Genomic DNA, 24,863 nt, shown 5'->3' on the forward strand with positions numbered 1-24,863 from the left:
CCCCTTGTGGGGGTGAGGTCCAGGAGACATGCCAGGAGGGACAGAGTGTTCTCACCCACCAGAACCCAGGGACAGGACACTCAGCTCCTGGGGATGAATGTGGGGGCAGTGATGGTGGTAGTTTAAGAACCCAGGACTTGGGGTAGGTGTGTGATACAAGAGATGCGGGGGAGGCAGCATTCCTGAGTCTCATTTTCATGGACCTATATGGGGGTGGGGCATCGATCCCACAACTGGGCTCCCAAGGCTCAGTTCCTTCAGCTGGGTTCCTACAGCCAAGTTCTTTAAGTCCCTCCTGCAACCTGAAGAAGACTGAGGAGTAAGGATGAGTAGTAAATCATTGTCCTGGCCTGGCCTCTGCTTGGACTCAGCGACCACGAGCCTGGGACTCCGGGAACTGTGAGTCTGCTCTCCCCACTCGAGTGCTTGCCCTTCAAAGTCGCCCCCATTTCCTGACATCCTGGGAAGCCACAGGAGAAACTCCTGCCCAGGACCCCAGAAGCCTATCCAACTCAGGGTTGGTTGGGCCAGTCTGGCATGACCTAGTTACACCTTCCCCAGCAGTCGGCGCTGTGACACTACAATGAAGCCTGTGCCCAGAATCCCCATGAACCTCTATAGTGACCAAGGGTGGCAGTGGAATGCTCCACGTGACCTGCTTCTTTCCCTTCCATGGTATCTTTGTGCTCTGGGACTTTATCTCTTTAGGTCTTCCTCCATCTCTGACTCTGCCTCTTTCCATCCGTTTCATCCATCCATCCTACAAACTCTTAAGCGTGTCTTGGTGCTAGCTTCCAGAACGAAGGACAAACAACATCACAATGAGCAACAAGCAAACAAACAAAAACTCTAAAACTAAAAAAGACACGGTGCCTTCCTTCAAGAAGTTTATAATCTGGTATAATTTGTCCCTCCCTTGAAAAAGAACTGGTTCAGCAAATGGAAAGTGTGCTGGGTTTGGTGCTGGTCCATGCTCTGCCAGTATTCCACTTGACCCCCGAGGACCAAGCCCCTCTGATCTCTGAGGCCCAGTTTCTTTCTTTGTAAAATAATAGAGTTGGACTAGACAATCACTAATATCATTTCTGAATTATACTGTGTTCCTTTATCACAGTCTCAATCTCTATCCCAAAGTCGTGTTTTTGCTCAAGGTTTTCGCAGAGGATTCTTGATTACGTCCACCACCACTAATTTTCTTTTTTCAGGGATCCAAGCATTATTGTTCTCCCTCTTCTAAAAATGTGCACGTCTTCTCCTTACCCCTCTCCCACCCCCATCCCCGAACACTCATGCCTAGGCTTGGGCTTGGAGAGGTTGAAGTTCCAGAGCTCAGTGCTATGATAGAAATCTCATAGATAATAAGACTTCGGAGTTAGCACCCCATCAAGGTCAGGGAGTTATAAAAGAAGTGCTGACTGGGTGGGAGACAGAGAGGAGAGAAAATGACAGAAGAAAGCAGGGTTGAGGGAGAAAAGGTTACAAAAGAGTCTGGCACATTGTAGGAACTCAGTAAATGTTGGATGAAATATAGAGAAAGGAATCAGAATTAGCAAGATGACGGATCAAAATGAATGCAATCAAGGCACTAGAAGAGGGGGGAACAAGAGAAGTAAGAAGGGGTGGGCAGGGGATTTGAGTTTGAAAGCTATCTCATAGAGCCCCCTAACATGCCTCTGCCCAAACTGACTGCTACCAACAGGCCTAGATGCAAGGGGATCTTTGTGGTGGTAGCCTTGCTACAGAATCTATAAGGAAGTCTTTGACTGGAAACAGGGAGCCCAGTGGGTTTTGTATTTAGAGGAGAGGAGGTCCTGGGAGGGAAGTCCCTGATATTACAAGGCAGGCTGGCATTTGGAGGGGACTACCTGATGCTACCAGTGGATAGGGTACTGGTGTTAGTGGGTGGGGACTGGTGTTGGGCAGCAGTACGGTCTTCTTTCGGGAAGGTGTAGCTTTGGAGCTGTTAATCCCATCCCAGTGGAGCCAAGATGGTGGCTGGAAAGCAGGGACTTGCTTAAGCTGTCCCCCAAATCCCTCCAAACACCTGTAAAAAATGGCTCTGAACAAATTCTAGAGCTGCAGAACCCATAAAATAGCAGAGGGAAACAGGTCTCCAGCCTAGGAGAGCCTGGATGGTCGCTGGAAAGGGTCTATCACATGATGCTGGGAGCAGAGCCCAGCCCAGTGTGGGCCATGTCAGGACAGACCAGACCAGGAGTCAGCCAGCCAAAACAGGCCTTAGAGCGATGAATCATCAAGCTGTGGCAGTTATCAGACTTCTCAACCCACAAACGCCAAAAAGCAGGTTATTGGGAAACTGCGGAATAGAGTTCAGAGTGGCCTGCTCACCAGCTCTGGGGGTGGCGGAGGTGGTGCAGAGGTGGCAGTGGCTGCAGGAGGAAACTCCTGAGGCTGCTTCCAGAGCTCCAGTGTCAGCTGCTTCCCGAGTCCATGGCTCACACAGTGGGAGAAATCTAGCAGCAGATCAGAGCAGGAGTGCAAGGAGCGCTTCATGGGCACAAAGGCAGGTTCTCTTGCTGTGCCCTGCTCGGATCTGTATTGGGGTCCTGGTTGGTGGTTCTTGGGGGAGGAGGAGCACTGCTGTGATAGCCTGTGGTGATGGTGGAGTAGAAGTAGCTCTGAAAACAGCAGTGCTTGGACCCTAAAGCTTGGGACAAAGTACTCTCTACAAGCAGTCATAGACTGACAAAAAACTCAAGGGTCAAGTAGTTGGTTGGGAACATGAACAGGCAGCAAAAACGAACTCAGACTCAAACTCTAGATTCCTTTTTTGGTGATCAAAACATACAACCAGAAGAAGTCAACAAAGTCAAAGAGCCTACATCAAAAGCCTCCAAGAAAAATATGAATTGGTCTCAGGCCATGGAAGAGCTCAAAAAGGATTTGGAAAAGCAAGTAAGAGAAGTAGAGGAAAAATTGGGACGAGAAATGAGAGCGATGCAAGAAAACCATGAAAAACAAGTCAACAACTTGCTAAAGGAGATCCAAAAAAATACTGAAGAAAATAACACCTTAAAGAATAAACTAACCCAAACGGCAAAAGAGCCCCAAAAAGCCAACAAGGAGAAGAATGCCTTAAAAGGCAGAATTAGCCAAATGGAAAAGGAGGTCCAGAAGACCACTGAAGAAAATACCACCTTAAAAATGAGATTGGAGCAAGTGGAAGCTAGTGACTTTATGAGAAATCAAGATATTATAAAACAGAATCCCATCCCACTGGTAACTTGTCAAGGCTTCGTCCTGTCTCTCCTTCCTCTGGATGGGAAGGTAAGGCAGGGTTGGGGCTTCTAGGTGCAGGGAGTGTCCTTTGGTCACTCCATCTTCTGGCTGTCTGGAGACACTCTGGGGGTGAGGGAGCTGGGTGCTGCAGCAGTCACCATAATGACAGCGTTGGATGATACAATCCGTACTGGGAAGCCTACCCCAGGCACTGCAAGGGGGTATGGGGGCAAGCAGCCGAGGGTGGAGACAGAGGAGGAGGAGCCTGGAGAAGGATGGCCAAAACTAGGGGAAGAGGAGGATCAAGAATTGTTGACTAGGCTAAGACTCATCGGGGTCCAAGGACCAGGTTCCAGAAGACTATTTGAAGAGATCTCACTCCTTGACTGGAACTCACCTATCACAGTAGAGCATATGAAGCAGGCTCCCCCAGTGGGTGTGAAACAACTTTGCATCCCAAACACACAGCCCAGAACTGAATCCACTCTTCACAGGTCGAACAGCGAAAGGCACAGCCTGGGCCAGGCAAAGAGACCCTCAATCCTAGGACCTGTATATCTGTTGGTCCTTCCTTTCCACCTGCCTTCTCCAAACCAGTCCAATCCAACAAGCCCTACTTAAGCATCAGTCATGTCCTAGGTATTAGGCTAAGTGCTGGAAGTGCACCCCAACTCTAGTTCTGGGTTTTCCTCCATCTGGAGTTGGAGAGCACCCAGAGCTAGAGTATAACCTCTTTGTTTCTGTTAACCATTCTATAGATTAGTTATGTCCCTTTCAGCTTTAAATCCTATGGTCTCATAATCTTGAACAGTACTCTATACCTACCTCCCCCAAACTAGCTTCCTCTTCCCATCCCATCCCCTAGTGTCTCAATCTAACACATCCCTTTGCATCCAATCTTCTGTTCCCTCCCTCTCATCCCCCTATCCTTTCTCTTTCACCTCAAAAACCCAGATCATCCCTTACACCCAGGCCAGCATTGTAAAGCTGAGAGCCCTAGCAGATGTAGTCAGCATTGCTGGACAAGTTTTTTTAAGAGCCTCCTTCAGGTGTCTACTATATCCAGCAGGGGACTTGCAAGGGAGAAGGAGCCAGTGCTGGGGGTGGGGGGTGGGGTGTCTGTAGACAAACACAGCTGCTCTTTATCAGGTGGAAGGGGAGTGTTTCTTTCATAGAGGAAAGGAGGCAGTCTAGGATCCAGGTGTTTGACACTCCCTTCCCAAATCTCAACCCTTCCCTCATGTACACAAAGGGGGCCCCATTCTAGTAGCAACTTTGTCTTTCCCCAAACCCTCTCAACACAAACGCTGTATAAACAAAAGTGGCCCAGAGAAACAGGGCACAAGGTTTGGGAACCAGAAAAACAGAATATTTGGGTTCCTGAAGGGGCAGAAGTCTCAGTTTGAGTAAACTTAGCCTTAATTCAAGAAAAATGAATTTTTGAGGCTGAGAAAAGTGTAGACCTTTTTTTTTCTGGGCAGAGAAGACCCAGGGGCCCATGCTCTCTACCTCTGCTGCTGGGCTGATGGGGCCCGGGTTGGTGCCAAGGTAGCGGTGGCAGCCAGGTTCACTTCTGGCGAGGGGATGCCCAAGGAGATGTGACAACTAAGAACATAAGTGTGACTACTGCTGCACCTCCATCAGAAGGGGAGGCTAATGCAGAACTATGTCGATATCTTTCCAAGATCCTGGAATTTAGGAAGAGTGACGTTATCTTAGATAAGGGTGGTAAATCTCGTGAAAAAGTGGTAAAGATTTTGGCATCCACAACTCCAGAAGAGATTTTGGAGAAATTGAAAAGGCAAGCAGAAGCTCCCTAAAACAAACTAAAAAAGCCAGAAGTGAAGATTCTTTTGTGGAACTTTTCTTTAAATACTAAAGAAGTAAATTCGTAAGAAGAACCTAGAAAATACTTGAAAGACAGTGCTTTGAAGAAAACCAGGTCTCTGAAAATACTCTAGAATGTTGGAAATGTCAAAATGTCACATAACTAACAAGGCAAACTATACCGCAGCCAAACTTCAGTTACCACTGGAAATACTCGAACCAAACCATTAGGGTCCAATTCTTAAAATTTAGAACTGGCTTGTTAATACTACATACCTGCCCTAAAGCTTATTTTACAGACTGTTACTTCAATTTTATGGAACCATACACTTAAAAGAATTGAAAGAGACCTTAGAGATTACCTACTTTACACATGTCATTTTTACAGATGATCAAAGTGCCAGTGAGGCTGAGAGGCTTATCTAAGATCACACAAGTAATCGGCACAGCTGACTAGAGCTGACCTTCCTTCACTCCAGTGACAGTGTCCTGTATACATCACAGTAGTGCAGCTTGGCAGTGACTAGATTCCTAGGCTTGAAGTCAAGGACAATCCCTTCTCAGAGCTTCAAGAAAGGCTCTAAGGTTCTAGATTAGAGATGGGCTGAAATGTGGGCCGGTGGATGAAATCATAGGTCCTTGACTTATTTCTGTACAGAAAATGTGTTGGATTTGTTGGATTGCAATTGGATAGTAACATTTTTAAATGCATTTGAAAAGAAAAAAGGAAGTGGAGACCTGCATTTCATCAAGGGGCTAGGCCGGGAGCAGTGGGGATTACAGGATTAAGAATGTAGAAAACAAGGCAGCTAGGTGGCACAGTGAGTAGAGCACTGGTCCTGGAGTCAGGAGGACCTGAGTTCAAATGTGACCTCAGATATTTGACATGTATTAGCTATGTGACCCTGGGCAAGTCACTTAACCCCAATTGCCTGACCTTCCCCTCTCCAAAAAAGTGTGGCAAAAGTAGTTGCTGTGGTAAGCTAAGGCTTAAATGGGGGTCTGGGTCCCTATCACTTTGTTTACTTTCAAGGAGGAGCTGCTCCCTGGATTATCCTTATCAGAATATAGAAGGGTTAACTCCAGTTGGGATCTGGAAAATGGTGGGATTTAAAAAATATTGGGGAGTCCTGTCCCACCCCAACATTCCCACCAATCTGAACCTTATTTGCTTCACAAAATTGCTCAATGTCCTTCATGTTGGCTGAAGGTGGATTTGTTCCAGAGTAGGTTAATTCAGTTTGTCAATTCCAGTTCCTGTTTGGTACTGCGGCATTTAGCCCCTCACCAATCTAAGCATGAACCACCTTTGGTTGTAGTCTTATCCTAGGCACTAGGATTGGAGGTGCCAATCCACATAGCCACAAGCCACATAGCCACAGAAAACTAAGGTGAAGGAAAGAGATCCAAGCTTGGGGAGCTTTCATTATAAGCACAGTACCCACATTCAAAGAATTTAAATTTTCCTAGAGACCAGACTCACAGAAAGCAGCTAGAACCTACGTCTAAGTACGAAACACTATGCAAACTAAGGGAAGGCTGAGAGTAAACCAAGAAAAGGATATTCTACTGGCAATCAGGAAAGACTTCCTGAGAGGAAACCGAGCAAAGAGAAGGGAGCTGGTAGCCCACAGCTCAAAGAGAGATGCTCACCTGGGGGGAGGAGTCAATGCTGGGGCCTCTGGGGCTAGTCCAAGAAATAGAAATTCGATCAGATAACAGGAAGCAATGATAAATCTGGAGGCGGTATGGCGTAGGAAGAGACCAGAGATAGAGAGACAAGGTGGGAGGAAGGTACAATGATCTAGGCAAAAGGTAATGAGGACCATGGGAACAGAGAAGGAAGGGGTGGGACTGACAGCGATGAACTGGATGTTGGTAGAGGAGTAAGAGGCAGACATTCTCAAGAGTATAAGCTCCAAAGGACAAAGGAGATCATGCTGGTTGAAGAGAGAAGGGTCATCCCTAAGGCCCAATCTCCCATCTCCATCCCTGGGCTTCCTGACCTTAAACCCTTTCACCATCACAAAATCAGTCAGCCAGATAGAAAAAATACTTTTTATTATTATGAATAAACTGCGATCATTTAAAGGGGTGGGAACGAGAATGCAGAGAGATGGGGGGGCGGAGCAGGAGTCGTGCTGGGGAAGGGGGATGGGGAAAAAGGAGGATGGACAATCCCTCTATTCCCCCAAAACAAAAACCACAACGTGAACATGAAGTATCACCGAGGAGGGGATTCCCCACTCACTATGCCCGCCCCCCCATTTCGGGCTCTTCTAGAGCTTCCAGGGTATCTGGAACTCATGAGGAGGAAGTGGAGTACAGTGGGAGGCCTCAAAGTTGTGTAAGTGTTTCCGAGCCTGAAAGACAGCCAGATAAGATGAAAAAACATTAAGACATAGGCCCAAGAGCAGAAGAAGCATTTGAAAGATTCTCCTCCTCTGCCCAAGGGTCTTCTCCTACCTAGACCCAAACAAAACTCACCAGAAACAAGGCGAGCTGCCGCTGCCCATCTGCACTAATGTCATCACCTGAAGAGAAAGGAATCATTCAGATAAAGTACACCTCCCAACCCGTCATTTTAGCCCCAGAGCTCCTCCCCTCCTCTCTTAAATCTTACTCCCATCCAGAACCCATACAGACCTCCCAAGTCCCCAGGCCTTACCAACACTCCAGGGGAAGTCACCCCCATGTTCTGTCTGGTAGGATCGGAGAACAGACACACACCAATCCTCATCCACTTCCCAGCGGCTATACACAGAGGCTAGGGCAGGGGTTGATAAGGAAAGACAGTCAGAGCCACAGCTTCACCAGAAGCCACCTCAGCCCTCCTCCCAGCCCCTCCCTCTCACCTTCCTCCAGCTGGGAGGAAGCCTCCAACCACTGCCTCACCACTCGAAGACTCTCCTCTCCCATGATCTTGGGGTACCTAAGAAACAAAGGGTTGGAGTCAAGACCCTTCCCCGTCCCTTCCCCACTCTTACTTTCAAAGCTTCTTCCCACCTCTCACCGGTGCTGCAGAAGTTTCAGCAGAAGGTTATTGCCACGGTTGGACATGATATCATCAGGGACCCTGGGTACGAGAGGAAGAGGAGTACAAATTCCAGGATTCCCTGAGAAGCAGGGCTGGGGAAAAGGGGAGCAAACAGAGGACGTAGGCTGATCTCATGACTCACGTCGTGGTGATGATCTCATCCTTGGTTCGGCGGATCAGGAGCACTGGTCCGTGGTACCTGGAGAACCAAGAGCACCGGTCCATGGAATCAGAGACCAAAACGAAAACAACAGTCTCCTCTCCCCTTTTAGCCCCACGAGCCCTAAGGCCCTTCTTGGGCTTCTCCTTCACCTGCACAGCTGCTCAGCGTTGTTCAGATTCAGGTGCTGTCTCACTGTTCGAGTCACAAGGGTCCCTGGGACAGGGGAAGGAAGTTGTTAAAGTTACAGGAATATCTCATACTACCCCTCTATGACAGCAGCCTTGTGCCCACACAAGTAAGGGATGTGGAGATTTCCACCATACTACAGGAATCCATGAATTCATGATTCCACCGAGCCAGATCCCAACCCCTTCATGCCATGGTACATGACCTTCATGAGTCTGCTGTGGCCAAAAAAATCACCCAACAGCTAATCTTCTGGTAAAGGCCCTTGAACAACGATACGGTGTGACCAAGTCACACTTGTTCAGCTTGGCAGGACCTGCTGAAGGGAGGACTCTATTGCCGTATCTTGATGAGGACTCAGAAGAGGACCCCATATATGAAGACAGAATCATAGAATTCTCAGGGTCCTCCTTGGGCACTGTATTGCCCTGTATGTCAGCAACCCTACAGCAGTACCCCCATCCAAAGTCCCCCCATTCTCCCCACACCTCTCCATGGGTCCCCACTTACTCCAGCTGTCAGGCATGACCTTTAGGGCCAAGGGCACCAGGTCATCAAAGGAGGCATCTAGTACCACAGCACTGACATCTGGGTAGGACATTGCGGCCCACGTGGCTGGATGAGGGAAGAGGAGGCACAATCAGGAGAGAAACCGGAGCCTTCTCATTCCTCCCAAAGCCCATCCCTTCGGTGCCATACTCCATGCCACCCATTTAATTTAGGCTCTCGGTCTCTCTCTCTCTCTCCACTCCTAGCCTCCTATTTTAATTACCCAAGACATATTATTTCAGGAGAAAGTGTGGGGGGGGGAAATGACCCATTTCAGAAATTAAGGTTATCTTCATCATTAAGTTTACATGCATAAGAGCACAAGGACCTCCTCATTCCTAGGTCCTGTTCTTCTTCTCCTAGGGTTTCTTCCCTATCTCAGTGATAGTCTGAGTGAGCAAAGTCATAAAATAATGGGGATAAAAGACAGTAGTGAGAAGTATGGGAATGTGGGTCTAACATATCTTTCTAGCCTCACCGGTCACTCATCCAACCCCCTCTATCCTTGTCCCCAAACCATAGCTCAATTCTGAGCCCAAAGCTGGGAGAAAGTCTCCCTCCTTGCTTAGTTTCCTACTCACCCACACCACCCCCCCTTTCCCAGCTGTGAAATCTTAAGCAAGTCATGTCCTCTGCTCCAGAATTTGGTTTCCTCTTCTGTCAAATGAAAAGCTGGGACTAGAAAAATGATATTCATTGTCCTTTCCACTCTAACTTCCTATGCTCCATGAGGAGACATTAGCTGAGGAGTAGGTGAGCAGAAAAGTGAGAAAGCTCAGGGTGTCCACCTTGAGTAGGGATAGAAAGCAGCAAAGGCTACGCTACATCAGGACATGGGGAGGCGTGTACCAGTAAAACCTCCAATGGACCAGGCATAGAGCACGATGTCCTGCGGCTGGAAATTGAGGCGGTGGATAGCAAACTGGATCACCACATCCATGGCATTGGCTTCATTCTGAGGGAATGGGACTCCCTACAGGAGCAAGGTAAAGGTTAAATGCCACCGCAGCACTAGAGGCTGTATATACACCTCCGACTTTTCTCACTACAACTCCCAAACCAGAGAAAATATGCCCAGAGCCTCCTACTGAAAGGAAAAGTGGATCGGATCACAGAGGTAGAAAAAGAAGATGGTGGAAAAGGGAGCTCTCCTCAAGACAAGCCCTTATTAACCACTGGTTGATTAATTAATGATATTCTCTCCCATGGGACAGATATTTCCAATCTGATATACAGATGTGTAAAAGTTGAAAAAAGCCCCAAATTTGCATCTCCACAGTCCCCACCTCCCAACAATTGGACTTCCCAGGCAAACCCAATTAGGTGGGGAGATTATAGAAAGGGCAAGTCCAGGGCAAGGTGAGATAGTACAGAAGTCCACAACCTCCCTCTCCCAGGGGAGAATGGAAATTTATTCCACCAGCCTGAGAATGGAGAGGCAGAAGACTAAAGAGAGGCTCTCACCGTGCTGCCAGCAAAGCCAGGATGATTCCAACCCAGGACCGAATATCCGGCTGTAATACAGGGTTGGGGGGAAAAGGGATGGAGAGGGAGGAAGACAGTGATCTGAGCTCAGTGATCTTAGAATCCTGAGATCTCATAATCTGAAAATCACAAAGGAATGAACACCTTCTTGGGAGAAAGGAAGGGAGATAAGGGAAGTATAGCAAAAACTTATCAGAGAGCTCTAAACACTCCCAAATTTGGAGATGAATACTTCCAACACATTCTAACCCTAGGTGGGCAGATCGTATCAAGGGCTAGGAAGGGGCAGGGAGGAAAGAGAAGGGGAGCTGGGGACAGATGAAATGAACTACTTAATACCTCCCCCCACTTCAGAGTTCCTCAGAGGCACTTACCTAACAGAGGGGCACTGTGGTGAGGGGAATATCAAGAAAGGGATAGTTAGGAGTACATTTATACCAAGGTGAGGGATATGTTATCAGAGGAGAGGAGATAGAAATTATACCAAAAGGGAGGCTAAGGGAGGGTGACAGATGGGAGACAGGAATCTTACCAAGGGGGTGTGAGAAGGTAACAAAAAGGGACGTACACAAAAGAAGAAGGTAGCAATATGAACTGAGAAGGAAAGGGGTTGGTTGGATTAGACCAAAGGACAAAAAGGAATACAGATGACAAAAGGACAATTCAGAGGTCTCACCTTCCAGAGGAGTGGAAAGGCAGCCAACCTCATAGAATCCAGCATTCCCCTCACAGCAGATCACCTAAGGAAGGGAGGAATCGTGTCTGGGTGAGATATTTCCCCTAGCGCTCCTAAACCAGGAGAGGGGCATAGCTAAGGGTCCACTGCAGTGACAGACTGGACTCTTTGGAAGGGGAACAAGAAGACCACATTGGAGTTCTCCTTTAAAAAGGCTAATGACCATATATAGTGCCCCAAAATAAGATGAAAACAGATTCACATGTCCCCTTGGTCCCAGGGAGGAACCTTTTGTTAAAGGCTACAATTCTAAAGATAGCTCTGGATTGATTTTCCTCCCCAAGGTCTTCTTATATACAAAGATCCCATGGGTTCACTCCTGCTGCCTGTTTCACTGGTAGGAATCATTCTTTCTCAGGATCCAGCCAAGGGATTCAACTCTTCCCATAAGCACTCCCTGACTAATCCTAGTCCGAAGCAGACCACTGGCTTGTTTTATATTTCTTTACCACGAAATATATCGTTTGAATTACACTGTAGAACGACTTGGCCAGTGGAGGGTCGTGGCAAGAAAACGAGGCTGGATTAGCTGTGTGACCTCACCTCTGGGCATGCTTCCTCTCTTGTGCTAAACGGGATACAAAATCCTTTCCAGCTCTGACAGTCTACAAAATATTTATGCTTTTGGACCAAGGAAAGTGGCGCAAACTGCTATTGGGGAAGTTGAGGCTGGTGAATCCTTTGACCTAGAAAGTTCTGAGCTACTGTATGCCGTACCCATCAGGTGTCTGTATTAAGCAATAATTAAAATTGGTGATGGTCATACTATTTATAACAGCAACTAGCATTTATATAGTTCTTTAAGGTTTGCAAAGCACTTTACAAATATTATCTCATTTGATCCTGTGAGGGAGGAGCTCTTTTATTATCCTCATTTACAGAGGAGGCACTTAAGTGACTTCCCAAGGTCACACAACTAAGTGTCTAACGCTGATTCGAACTCAGGTCTTCCTGACTTCAGGTCCAGTGCTCTATCCACTGTGCCATCTAAATTGTCAATTTGACATCATTATGTGGTGGGGGGGTGGTAAGGTAATAGAGGAACCACCAAGCTGTCTAAAAACCAGCCCAGGTTGAAAGCAAAGCAGAATAAAGCTCCCATGCCATTTGGCAGTGGGATTGGGCCCAATAGTGACCATTATACTTCTAGCTCTGGCAGGGGACGAAGCCCCACTTTCAAAAACAAAGGAATACATTTATGCTTTTGTTCTCTAGTGGTTTTTATTTGTGTGTGTCCAGAATTTGGAGACTCTTAAGCTCTTCAAGGCCAGGGATCATTTGTATCTTCTACTGCCTCTCTTATCCCCAGCAACTATTAATGAGTTGGTTGCCCAGGACATATTTGCTAGACTCCAGATAATTAATGTCCCACTACAATATAATTCTAGAATCATGGGATTGTACATTTAGAATTGGAGGGGACCTTAGAAATGATTAAGTTCCACCAGTCCGTTTTGCAGTTAGGGAAACTAAAGCCTAGAAGGATTAAGGTACCCATCTAACATCACACAGTAAAACTGAAGCCATAAAAGAACCCAGATCTACCAACTTCCATTCACACCACGCTGTTCCCCAAGATAACTTTCTGGACCTTGCAGATAACATTCATCCACATCAAGAACTCTTTGGTCAGGGTAGGGTTTGGAAAGAAAGGCAGAGGCAAAGGAGAAATCTATTTCCCTTCGCTTCTCTCTGAGGGTTGCGCTTGTTATAACTGATTAGAACCAGAACCAGGGTGAGTAGAGCACCGGCCCTGGAGTCAGGAGGACCTGAGTTCAAATCCGGCCTCAGACACTTGACACACTTAGTAGCTGTGTAACCTTGGGCAAGTCTCTTAACCCCAACTGCCCTGCCTTTCCCCCCTCCAAAAAAAAAAAAAAAAGAACCAGAACCAGAGATTTGAATAAGATCAAGTCCAGACTCCTTATTTTATAGATGAAGAAACTAAAAGCCAGAGAGATTAAGTGACTTGTCTATAGTCATACATCAATTCTGGAGATGGATCAGAACTCAAGTCTCCCTAGCTTCAAGTCCACAATTGGACCAGCACCCATTCCCCAAGTGCAACTCACCAGCTTCTGTCCCTGAGGCTCTGGCATGCCTCTCCGGTCAATGAACATGGTATCAATCTCATTACCATCACAGGCCACCAGTTTGGCTCGTCGACCATTAAACTGAAAGACAAAGGGGAAAATATGTTAAGTCCAGAGATGCCAGTGAGATAAGCCAGTGAGGCTAGAGAACTGCTCAGGAGGAAGGGGCTGGTCAAGAGTGCCTCACCTCTTCTACTAGCCGAGCCTGGCCCTGCAGCAGCATGGGCATGAGGGCCTTCTGGAGCAGATACACAGAACCAGGGTACAGCATCCGGCGCCCCAGAGTATGTGCCACCAAAAAACTATGAGGAAATACAGAGGGGGCATGTGTGGGGTTAATTCTTCAGGAAGCACTCAGAACCCCTGATTCTGAACACAACTCCTAAATATTAGTAAGCCGTTACCCTCCATGAAACAATTTCAAAAAGCTTAGCCTGGCAAAGCAACCAGTACTATCAAAAACCATATCCTGCTAGCATCCTTCTAACACCAAATGGAAACCCTAAGTAATCCCCAAAAAGCATCCCTCCTCAAAAACCCAAAGTCCCACCCTTCCCATCAATGACTGGGCTTTTCAGCACACTCACCAAACAATCATATAGTCTAGGATTATCTGTCTTCCCCGAGACCAATCAGCAGACTTATCAGAACTTGAGAAGTTCCTCTCACTACATAGGCCTGTTTGAAAACTAGGGAGTAATTAAACTCCCAGCAGTCTGCCCCATACACATAAAATGAGAGAACTGAGCTAGATCTCTAAATTTTATGATCCCATGTTTCTTCCTCCACAGAGAAGCCTACCCCCCAATACTCACCTGGCAATCTGACAGGGAAGCTTCTTAACCCGGTTGAGGAAATTATCAGCTGTCCCCCGATGTAGTGGTTCAGTTCGAAGCAGAGATACACCTTTGTGGGCGAGACCACGCTTGGAATCCTTCCTGAAGGCGGGAGACATGACAGGGAAGACACCAAACAAGGTTGAAACCAAGGACTAAGATGCCTGAGTCACTGACGGAAATGGTGTCTGAGAAAGGGATATGCTAATATGTGACTGAGAGACAGGGGGAAGGGAAAAAGAGGAGTTGGGGGACAAGGGAGGAGGGATACAGAGGACAGAGATATGTAAGGAAAAGATGGCTGAATCCCTAAGAGGTAGGGCAGACATGCGTAAAGCAAGGGAAAGGAGAGTAGGTGACTCACCGGCTGCTGGGTTCCTCCCAGTGGAAGTCAATAGGCCAGCTCTTAAAGTCAAAATTGTAAGCAGACAGTTGCTTCTGTTGTTTTCAGGGGAGGAAAAAAAGGGAAGATAATAAGTATGCCCATCATTAATACTCTCTAAGTTGGATATCACGTATCTCCAACTCATGGCAAAACCAGACTCACTACCATTCCCTCCCCTCAAACCACCCTCCGTCTGACTGTATGAGACTACCTCTACTCAATAACAAACTCGAATAACTCTACTGCCTCTGAGATCAGATATCAGCTCTTCTGGTGAACTTTTAAATCTACCTTTCCAACTGATTATATGCACTGTTTCCCACACTCTCAGGACTCTGGACAAATCATTTTTCTTGATGTTCCTCACGCATTACACTGTCTCTCCAATCTGTACCTTGATTTCCCCATGCTTGAAATATACTCCCACCTAACCTCCACCTCTGAAAGTTACTTCTTTCCTTCCAAACTGCTTAAGTGACAGCTTCTACAGGATGTCTTCCCTAACCTACTAGCTGTTAGTATCTTTCCCTCTCCCACCAAAACAATTTCCCTTTTATCTATTTTGCATATCTCATATATTCTTATTTGCATGTTGTCTCCCATTAGAAGTAAGCTCCATGAAGGAAGGAACTCTATCATTTTTGCCTTTGTATCGTGTCTATAGCACCTGGCATACAGTCTTGCAAACTGGAGGTGCATAAATACTTATGATTAATTGATTGAGAACTATTCCAATGCATGTGATGGGGAGGAATAGCAAGGACACCTTCCATTTTCTAAGAATGGACAGCCTGAAGAAGAGGTGACTGCCCTAGTGGTTTAAGAGGGCAGGAAAAGAATTTCCAGTATTTCCCCAATGAGGAACTCACTCCAATTTTCCTGAACCACCAGTATGTGTCTGTGATGGCCATGTGGAAAAAGAGCAAAAGAAGGGGGTTTTCAAGAAACTACACCCCTGGAAGAGTGTAAGCATGGCAGTTAATAGTCAGATTTTCAACACAGTAAAAGGTGGAATGTGCTGGTAGCAAATGTTTTCATGATCTATCATTAACAGTTTGGGAACTCCTAGCCTAAGGAAAAGGGTGAGGAACTAGGGTAATTTTGTGCACTAGTAAATTTCAATTTGGGCTCATCTCAAGTCCCCTGCCTGACACCATCATGAAGCTTTCACTCTCCCTGCCATCACTGATATCTCCCTACAATGTATATTTATAGGACATAGTGCCCAGCTGTGGTATGTAACTCATAAACCACCTCAAACTAGTATCTGTTTTAAGCATGTGTCTTGTCCCCAACCCCTTTATTAGGTCCTTGAGGACATAAGCTATGACTTATGTTCTTGTCTCCCTACACTGACTACAAAGTCAAATGGTATTGCATACATATTAGGTTTTGCTTCTTGGACAAAATCATCCTGATACATATATTCCACAAAAGAGAGATAAAACTCTCTCCTATGGAACATTCCACTATTAACTTGATAAGGAGGGGAAGATTTTCCTGGAGGAAGGTTTCATCAGATGTGGTGAAAAGGAAAAAGTTCTCAAGAGTAAATGAGTCTGGCAGAGCTAAGATGACTGATTAGGGGCAGCCAGCCGGCTGAACTTTCCCAATATTCCCCTCCGAACAATTTTAAAATAACACCTCAAATCAAATCTTGGAACAGCAGAGCCAACCAAAAAGGTCTGGGTGAAACATTTTTCCAGCCTAAGAAAATTTAAGAGGTCAACAGGAGAAGTCTGTGAGGCCTGTCCAGAGCCCACACACACTACAGCAGTAGCAGCTTTGTAACCTCTCAGCCCAGAGACCCTAAGAGGGCTGGACAACTGGTCAGAAAGAGATTACAAGGGACCCTTTGCTGGCACTGGCTGGCAATTCTGTTGCTCATACACAGGGGTTTGCAGTTCCAGTGTAGAGAGGAGCACTGAGAGTTACTCATAAGGGAGCAGGGACTCTGGTCTCAGTTCCAATGCAAAGAGAGCATGAGCACTTGTGGCTGCAAGGGACCAGGGACCCTTCCTGGGTAAAGACCAGGTGTGCAGCAACTATACTTCTCCCCCCATCACATCACCTTGGAAGCACCAAAAACTTGCAGACCTCCAGGACTAGCTCTCAATTAGCAGCATGAAAAAGCATGAAGCTTGGGAAAGTTCCTCCCCAACCCCAGGTAAGCAAAGTCCAACTTTAACATAAAGTTCAAAGTCAAGAAATAGGCTGGGAAAATGAGCAAACAACAACAAAAAATTTGACCATAAAAAGTTACTATGGTGGCAAGGAAGACCAAGACATAGACTCAGAAGGAAACAACATTGAAACTACAAAGCCTCAAAGAAAAGTGCTCATTTGACCCCAGATCAATAAGAATGACATTGGACCCCAAAACAACAGAAATGCTTGGGAAGTTGAAGAAATAGATAAGAGTAGTAGAAGAAAAACTGGGAAAAGAACTGAGAGTGATGCAAGGAAATTACGACAAGAGAATTAGCAGCTTGGTAAAAGAGGCACAAAAAATACTGAAGAAAAGAACACCTTAAAAAACAATTGGCCCGATGATGAAAGAGGCCCAAAAATCCAATGAACAGGGGCAGCTAGTGGCACAGTGAGTAGAGCACCAGCCCTGGAGTCAGGAGAACCTGAGTTCAAATCCAGCCTCAGACACTTGACATACTTACTAGCTGTGTGACCTTGGGCAAGTCACTTAACCCTAATTGCCCTGCCAGAAAGCAAAAAAAAAAAAAAAGATCCAATGAAGAGAATAACTCCTTAAAAAGCAGAATAGGTCAAATGGAAAAGGAGGTACAGAAGCTCACTGAAGAATCAGATGTGGTGAAAAGGGAAAAAGTTCTCAAGAGTAAATGAGTCTTAAAAATAAGAACTGGGGAAGTGGAAGCTAATGACTCCATAAGACATCAAAAACAATAAAGCAAAGTCAAAAGAATGAAAAAATAGAAGAAAATGTGGGCTATCTCACCAGAAAAAACAATTGACCTGGAAGGCAGACCCAAGAGAGAGAATTTGAGAATTCCTGGATTACCTGAAAGCTATGATCAAAGAAAGAGCCTAGATATCATAGTTCAAGAACATAATCAAAGAAAACTGCCCTGATATCTTAGATTCAGATTCACCTCTTGAAAAAATTCCTAAAATGAACATAAAGGAACAGTATAGCCAAATTCCAGAGCTCCAGATTAAAGAGAAAATACTTCAAGCAGCCAGAAAGAAACAATTCAAATATCATGGAGCCACAATCAGGATAACACAAGATAGGTTAAAGGAATAAAAGAATTAGAAGATGATATTCTGGAAGGCAAAGGAGCTAGATTTACAACCAAGAATAACCTACCTAGCAAAACAGTATAATCCTTCAAGGGAAAAAAATAGATGCTTAATGAAATACAGGATTTTCAAGCATTCCTGATGAAAAGACCAGAGGAAGAAAATAGAAATAGAAAATCTGATACTCAAATAGAAGGCTAAAGAGAAGCATAACAAGTTAAACATGAAAGAGTAATCATAAAAGGACTCTAAATTAAACTGTTTACATTCCTATATGGGAAGGTGATACATGTAACTCCTAAGAACTTTATCATATTAGGACAGTTAAAAGGAGATTACATAGACAGAGGGCAAGGATATGAGTTGATAATGTTGGGATGATCTCCAAAAAGATGAAGGAAGGAGGAAGAAACAGGGATGCACTGGAAGGAAGGAGAAGGGAAAGCTAGAATGGGTAAAATTTTCTCACATAAAACAAGCATGCAAGGAAGAGCTTTTACAATGGAAGGGAAAATGGGGGACTGGAGAGGCAGGCAATGCTTGAATTTCACATGGAATTGGTTAAAAGAGGAAAGAATGTATGTGTGTGTGTGTGTATACATATATATAGATGTATGTATATGCACACATGCACGCGCATGCGCGCGCGCACGCACACACACACACACACACACTCAGTTGTATATAAAAATGTAACTTACCCAATAGGGAAATAAAAGGGGATGGGGATGAAAGAAAGGGGTGGAGCATAAAAGGGAAGAAGGATTAAAGGAGACAATGGTTAGAAGCAGAATAGACTTTTGAGGAAGAACAGAACAAAAAGAAAGGAGAAGAAACAGAAGTTAATGGGATGGAAGGAAATACACAGTTAGAAATCATAACTGTGAATGAGATGAATTCACCCATGAAATGAAAGCAGATAGCAGAATGAATTAGAAACAAGAATCCAACAATAAGTTGTTTACAAGAGAAAACACTTGAAACAGAAAGACACATAGAGAGCTAAAATAAAGGGCTGGAGCAGATATGCTTCGGCTGAAGCAAAAAAGGCAGAGGTAGTAATCATGATCTCAGAGAAAGCAAATGCAAAGAGAGACCTAATCAAAAGAGATAATCAAGGAAACTGCATTATACTAAAAGGTGACAATGAATATCAAAAATTTTTAGAACAAGTTTCTCTGATAAAGGCTTCATTTCTCAAATATATATCAAATGTAGAACTAAGTCAAATTTAGAAAAATAAGAGCCATTCCCCAATTGATAAATGGTCAAAGGATATAAACAGGCAGTTTTCAAAAGAAAAAAAAAATTAAAGCTCTCATATGAAAAAAATGTTCTAAATCACTACTGACTAGAGAAATGCAAATTAAAACAACTCCAAGGTACCACCTTAATCCCATCAGAAATGACAAATACTGGAGGGGATGAAGGAAAAACAGGTACATCAACTAGCTGTTAGTGGAGTTGTGAACTGATCCAACCACCCTGGAGAACAATTTGGAACTGTGCCCAGTGGGCTATAAAATTAAGCATACCCTTTGACTCTGCAATACCAAAGGGATCAAAGAAAAAGGACCTATATGTACAAAAATATGAATAGCAACAATTTTTGTGCGGCAAAGAATTGGAAATTGAGGGGATGCCCATCAACTGGGGAATGGCTGAACAAGTTGTAGTATATGATTAGGATGAAATTGTGCTATAAGAAATAATCAGGATGGTTTCAGAAAAACCTTGAAAGACTTATATGAACTGATACAAAGTAAAGTGAAAACTGGGAGATGATTATGCACAGTAACAGTAATGTTGTAATGATCAACTGTGAAAGACTTGGCCATTCTGATCAATAAAATAATCCAAGATGATCCCAACCCATCCACCTCCAGAGAGAGACCTTGGGAGTGCAAATTGCAGGATAATTTTCTCACTTTTTTCTTGCTTTTTAAAAAAAATGTGGCTAATATGGAAATATATCATATTGTTTGCCTTCTCAGTTGGCGTGGGAGTGGGTGAGAGGAAGGAAGAAAATCCGGCTCTCAAAATTTAAAAAGAAAGGAAAGAAAAAAAGGAAAAGAGAATTAAACTGTTAAAAAAGAGAGACAATGAGTCTGTAGTTGTGGTAAGCCTGTAATCTCCAGTACTTGGGAAACTGGGCTTATGGATCTCTTGATCTTGCCAGTTCTGAACTACAGTAGCTGATAGAATGATTGATAGACAGCCACCATCAGGTAGGGGGTAGGGTTGCATGATACCTAAAGAAGGGTAAAGTGAGCCAGGTCAGAGCCAAGCTTCCATTTCAGTAATAGGATTGAGCCTATTAGTGGCTGCTGTACTTCCAGTCTGGGCACAAAAAAGAGATGAGAGAGCTGAGGAAGGGAAAAGGGGGAGGGGGAGAAGGAAGGAAGGGAGAAAGGAGGGAGGGTGGGCAGGCACCCATTATAGAAAAAGTGAGGGGAAGAATGAGACAGACAGCTATCTATTGGATTGTGCCATTCCAGCATCATGGTATAACAGAAAAAGCAATGTATTTGAAGTTAGAGAACATGGGTTTGAATCCTAGCTCTGCTTTTCACTAGCTGTGTGACCTTGGGTAAGTCCCTTAGTCCCTCTGGGTCTAGTAAGTTCTCTAATCTACAAAATGAATTAGATGATCTCTAAAAGTCTCTTCTAGCTCTAACTTTGCTCTACTCTACCCTTATGTGTCACCTAGGACCATACCTTATTCTCTGGGGAGTTATTCCTATGAGTCTCTTCCAAAATGGTGATGAACTGGATGTAGTGAGGGTTGGTCCAACGGCCAATGCCTGAATGGGAGAATGTACCAAAAAAATCTGTTAGTCTAGGAGATAAGATGTGTGGATTTTGCGGATGGGAGATGAGGCTATAAAGAGAGAAAGCCAAAGCAGAAAGGTATTGCATGGAAACCAAGAATTTCAGGACAAAAGCCTTGCTTCATAGGAAAATAAGAGGAGCTGACCTTATCTCACCTTCCAGTTCTTTAGAGATCATGTACCCTCAAGTGCTTCCTTCTTCCTGGATTCTTCAACTTCTCCCTCTCCACATGCTCTGGCCTCCCCTATCTTAACAATTCATGTGGCCCGACTCCTGATGTTAGTTTTCTTCTTCCTTTCACTGTCAAATTTCTTTCTCAACTTGACTACTAAAAAATTAGGTTTCCCTATTCTGTTAATGAGATTACTGCTATCCTAGCTGCCAGTATCAAAAAGTCTCCGATGCCTCTTTATCACACTCACACACACACACACACACACACACACACTCTCTTATCCATCCTCCCTTGGAAACGCCTCTCACTTTCATCCATCTCTTCCTTTGCACTCCCTGCTTTTCCACAACCCTAATTCGAATCCATCACCTCATCCCAGGATCATTATGACAATCTCCTAAGTAATCTTATGCCTCTGTAATCTATCACATTAATCTTCATAAAGCATCATTTTCATTATTACCTAGTCTACTGAATAAATTCCAATCTGGGCTTTCAGGGCCTTCTCTAATCTGGTCCCAATCTACCTTTCCAGGTCTTGTTTCACACCATTTCCCTAAAAACACTTAAATCAAACTAGTGTCCTCATCGTCTCCTAAATTTATCGTTTGCTAGCCTACCTCCATGCTCAGCTCATATTTTTTCCAGGAACTCTAATGTCCTCCTCCATCTTTCCACTTACATAGATTCTTTCCACTCTTCAATGTCCAACTCAAACTCTACCTTTTCTGGGAATCTTTAGTTACAATCTCTAAATGATATATTCATCACCTATACACTCATTTATCACAAGCCACCTTTTACTATTAACTATCTTTTCATTCATTCATCTGTGTTTTATCTCCCCAACAAAACTCTACATGAAGGAAGGATCTTACCTTGTGCTTATCTGCATCTCCCCTGCCCTCCCCTCCCCACAAAGTCTAGCACAGGTGCTAATGAATAAATATCTGCATACTGAATATGCCTATTTTTGGACCACTCACCTCGAAGACAGGCCACACCTGCTAGAAGCAGTAGCAATGTCCCAGCGTAGTGAGAAAACGGCACCACCTTTGACATACACAAGTAACCTGAGAAGAGAAAAAGAGCTGAGTTCAAGCTCTGCCTTCATCCATTGCTCCTCCCCCTCTAACCTATGGCTAATTTGGGGCACTTGCTGACCATTCCGGGGAGCACTGGCTATGCCTATTAACAGAATGGGGACCCTTCTCCTGAAACAAGCTTCTCAACTGAATCAACATCTATACCACCCCAAACCCCAACCAACCATTTAACCCCACACTGACCTTTCCTGTACAAGTAGAAGAAAGCCAAGGGGGAGGAATAATAAGAGATGGACCAGAGGACTGAGGCCTACAGTAGAAAAATGGACAAATAAACAATCAGATTTTTTCTTTTGCTTTGTTTTGACTGCTCCCCCATTTCCAACACTGGATTTTGACCAATCTGGAGAAAATGAGGCATCCCATACTGCCAGGAAAAGCAGGTTGGAACAACCACATCAGGGGGAGAAGGTTGAGGAGTGAGCTTTATATATTAGAAAGTTAGAATGTTCCATTCTGCCAAAATGCACTCTTCCTAGACTGATTAAAAATGGTAATGGAAGCTTAGAAGATACTGTGCAATCTACCATACAGGGAAGTCAAAGAATGGGGAGAAAGGAAAATTAAAAGGGATACATGTGGGGAAAAAAAAAAAGGGTAGGGATAGAGAACTGCACTGGGGAGGAAATGCATTTCCCCAAGTCCGACAGCCTCAAGAATATGATCTGCTCAAACTTAAAAGGCACAGTCCCTCTTTTTGTACAATTTTTTTGGATGTTTTCCATCATTGCTACTTGGTACATTCTGGTCCCCAAATGACAGTATAGATGTTGACATGGGAACCCTAGTGGAGAGAAGTGCTGTCACTGAAGCAAAGGAAGCTCAGCTGCTTTAGAAGATAGGTCTATGGAGACTGTAGTACTCAGTACCCAAAAGTAAACATGTTTTTCTCATGATCCATACTGTCCCAGAGGAAGCTGTATGGTATACCATAAGGGTAGGAAGAACTCCTCAGCTGAGGCTCAAAACCGTTTGCTCAGAACTTAATCAGTCTTCTAAACAGGGAAGTGGAACATAAAAAACGACTGGGTCTGGGGAAGTAAGAGTGAAGAGGACCAACTTACCAAAGCCAGGATGCTGTCAGCATGTTTCTCCAGGGCCCTGGGCTGATAATAGGACTCCTGCAAAAACAGCCCAGTCAGGGTCCCTTTTCTACCGCCTTACCCCAACCCCAATCCATCCCACCTCCTTTTAGGGCCTGAGCTCCCACTATTCTACCATCCCACCCGAATAGGAGCTCCACTCCCCTTTGGACCCCCAGGCAAAAGACTCCAGAAGTGGGTCTCCTTGCCCCCAGAGAGGATCACCTCAAGATCTCGGTTCTGGCTCCTCTGTCTCTCTCTCTGTGTCCCTCTCCAACCCTTACCCCAGGAAAAATCCAAGGAATTAAGACTACAGAAGAAAGCCATCAATGACTTTTGTCCCCTTTCACAACTCTCTTCTAGGGAATGGAGCCTAGGGAACCAGAGAGCTGGGAGGGCCGAATGAGAAAGTGCAGACTAAAGGGTAAAGAGAAGACACCATGACAGGAGAAAGTGAGGGTCTTTTATGAAGTAAGAATTAACTGGGAAAGCCTGAAAATGTGGGTGAGATCAGAAAAAGAGACCGGGGAGTCTGTAAGAGTGGACATAATTAGGGAGTAGATATAAAACCTCTCCCCCTTCTGAAAATAGACTTGCCCTGTGGGTCTCTCCGTGTCCAGCTGAGTGCCACCCCCCACCCCCACCCCCCCCAACACACACACACTGGATAGAACCATCACTGCCGGGGGAGGGGTGGGATGGTACCGATAAGTTGATGGGAAGTCATTTGGAGAACTAAAGTAAAAGGGCCAAATAAAGGGAAAGCACACATGAAAACAGAACAGGACAAAGCGACAGCTCGAGCCGAGACATACTGAGTTTTATGGCAGCCACCCCCCCCAAGCACCCCATTCCGTTTCCCAATTCTAAACACACCCTTCCAGGGGCTTCCTGGCAGCACCTGGGGTCTGGCATGAACCATGACAACACAGCCGGGTGGGGTGGGGTGTTGTACTGGAGAACAGAGGGAAGAGGGAGGAGGGGGGCGGTAAATAAAAAAGACAAACGAGATAAATGAGAAACAGGAGAGAGGAGTGAGTGGATGGATGGAGAGAAAGGAAAAAAGGCTCACACCCACAAGCACGTTAAGTTACACCGGAAAGACCTAGGTGCGCAGTATTTGTGGGGAAATAGGCAGGTTACTACGCTCCCCCTAATTCCAACTATGGGTGCTTCCGGGGTGCTAAAGCAGCAACGGGTTTGGGCCGTACCATGAGTCCAGCTGGGGGAGAAGAAGAAAAGGACTCACCCAGGAGCCAGCCGGAGAGGTGGGTATGGCAGCCGGAGTCCCAGAAACGCTAGATTGGGTCCTCCCCGAGTCCCTCTCTCGATAGACCCGGTAGAGGCGGGGGCCTAAGACGCAGCTCAGGAGCTTCGCCATCGCCCCGGCTCCAGCCGCTGCTGGTTCCCCCCCCCCCCCAAGTCGCCCCGCCTTCCCTCTAGCCTCTTGGGTGGTGCGTGCTCCCTTACGTCATCACGTAAAGTGCTGGCGTTCCCCTTAAACGTGCAGCCGGGACTTATTTATCAGTTCTGGGAAGTATTTAGCACCTCCTGGTCTTTCTTGGTATGGCAGACTAATAGGGAGAGAGGCTTTAGGGAAGACTGGACCAGGCTGTCAGGACTTGGGCTATTCAAATTCAGCCAAGAAAGTATTAAGCTGGGCCCTGTGCAGGGCACTTTACAGGCGCTGTGGTGGATACAAAGTTTACAATAAGCCGGGCAGTGTGCTGGGAGTTGTACCAGGAGCTGGGAAGGATACAAAGTTAAGTCCGTCTGTGTGCAGAGCTATTTGCTGTGTGCTGGGAAGGATACAAAATTTAGAATAGATTAAGCCGTGCCGTGTACACAGCTGTTT

The 24,863-nt window shown here is 45.4% G+C and overlaps 1 protein-coding gene across 1 annotated transcript; it reads right to left on the bottom strand.

Annotated features, from left to right (window-relative positions):
• Positions 1-7,109: 7,109 nt before the first annotated feature.
• Positions 7,110-24,478, bottom strand: ABHD16A (abhydrolase domain containing 16A, phospholipase). The gene is made up of 20 exons (XM_036769210.1): positions 24,258-24,478; positions 22,991-23,047; positions 22,110-22,176; positions 21,807-21,893; positions 20,532-20,617; positions 14,517-14,590; positions 14,132-14,254; positions 13,504-13,618; positions 13,296-13,397; positions 11,164-11,227; positions 10,467-10,516; positions 9,852-9,975; positions 8,964-9,068; positions 8,417-8,480; positions 8,247-8,303; positions 8,081-8,143; positions 7,923-7,999; positions 7,736-7,834; positions 7,555-7,601; positions 7,110-7,430 (listed from the first exon to the last, which is right to left on the bottom strand). Exons 1-20 carry the CDS (start codon positions 24,387-24,389, stop codon positions 7,347-7,349), a joined length of 1,677 nt encoding a protein of 558 aa, XP_036625105.1. The 5' UTR covers positions 24,390-24,478; the 3' UTR covers positions 7,110-7,346.
• Between the last annotated feature and the right edge of the window lie 385 nt (positions 24,479-24,863).

This window comes from Trichosurus vulpecula, chromosome 7 (genome assembly GCF_011100635.1).
Source record: "Trichosurus vulpecula isolate mTriVul1 chromosome 7, mTriVul1.pri, whole genome shotgun sequence".
NCBI lineage: Eukaryota > Metazoa > Chordata > Mammalia > Diprotodontia > Phalangeridae > Trichosurus > Trichosurus vulpecula.

What these genes read in the sequence shown, in the direction of transcription:
- ABHD16A (XM_036769210.1), bottom strand. Translation starts at nt 24,389, where the DNA reads ATGGCGAAGCTCCTGAGCTGCGTCTTAGGCCCCCGCCTCTACCGGGTC. An exon ending in GTCCATTGGAGGTTTTACTG is followed by an intron (nt 9,069 to 9,851) that starts GTACACGCCTCC and finishes TCCCTCATCCAG; the next exon opens with CCACGTGGGCCGCAATGTCC. An exon ending in AACGCTGAGCAGCTGTGCAG is followed by an intron (nt 8,304 to 8,416) that starts GTGAAGGAGAAG and finishes TTGGTTCTCCAG; the next exon opens with GTACCACGGACCAGTGCTCC.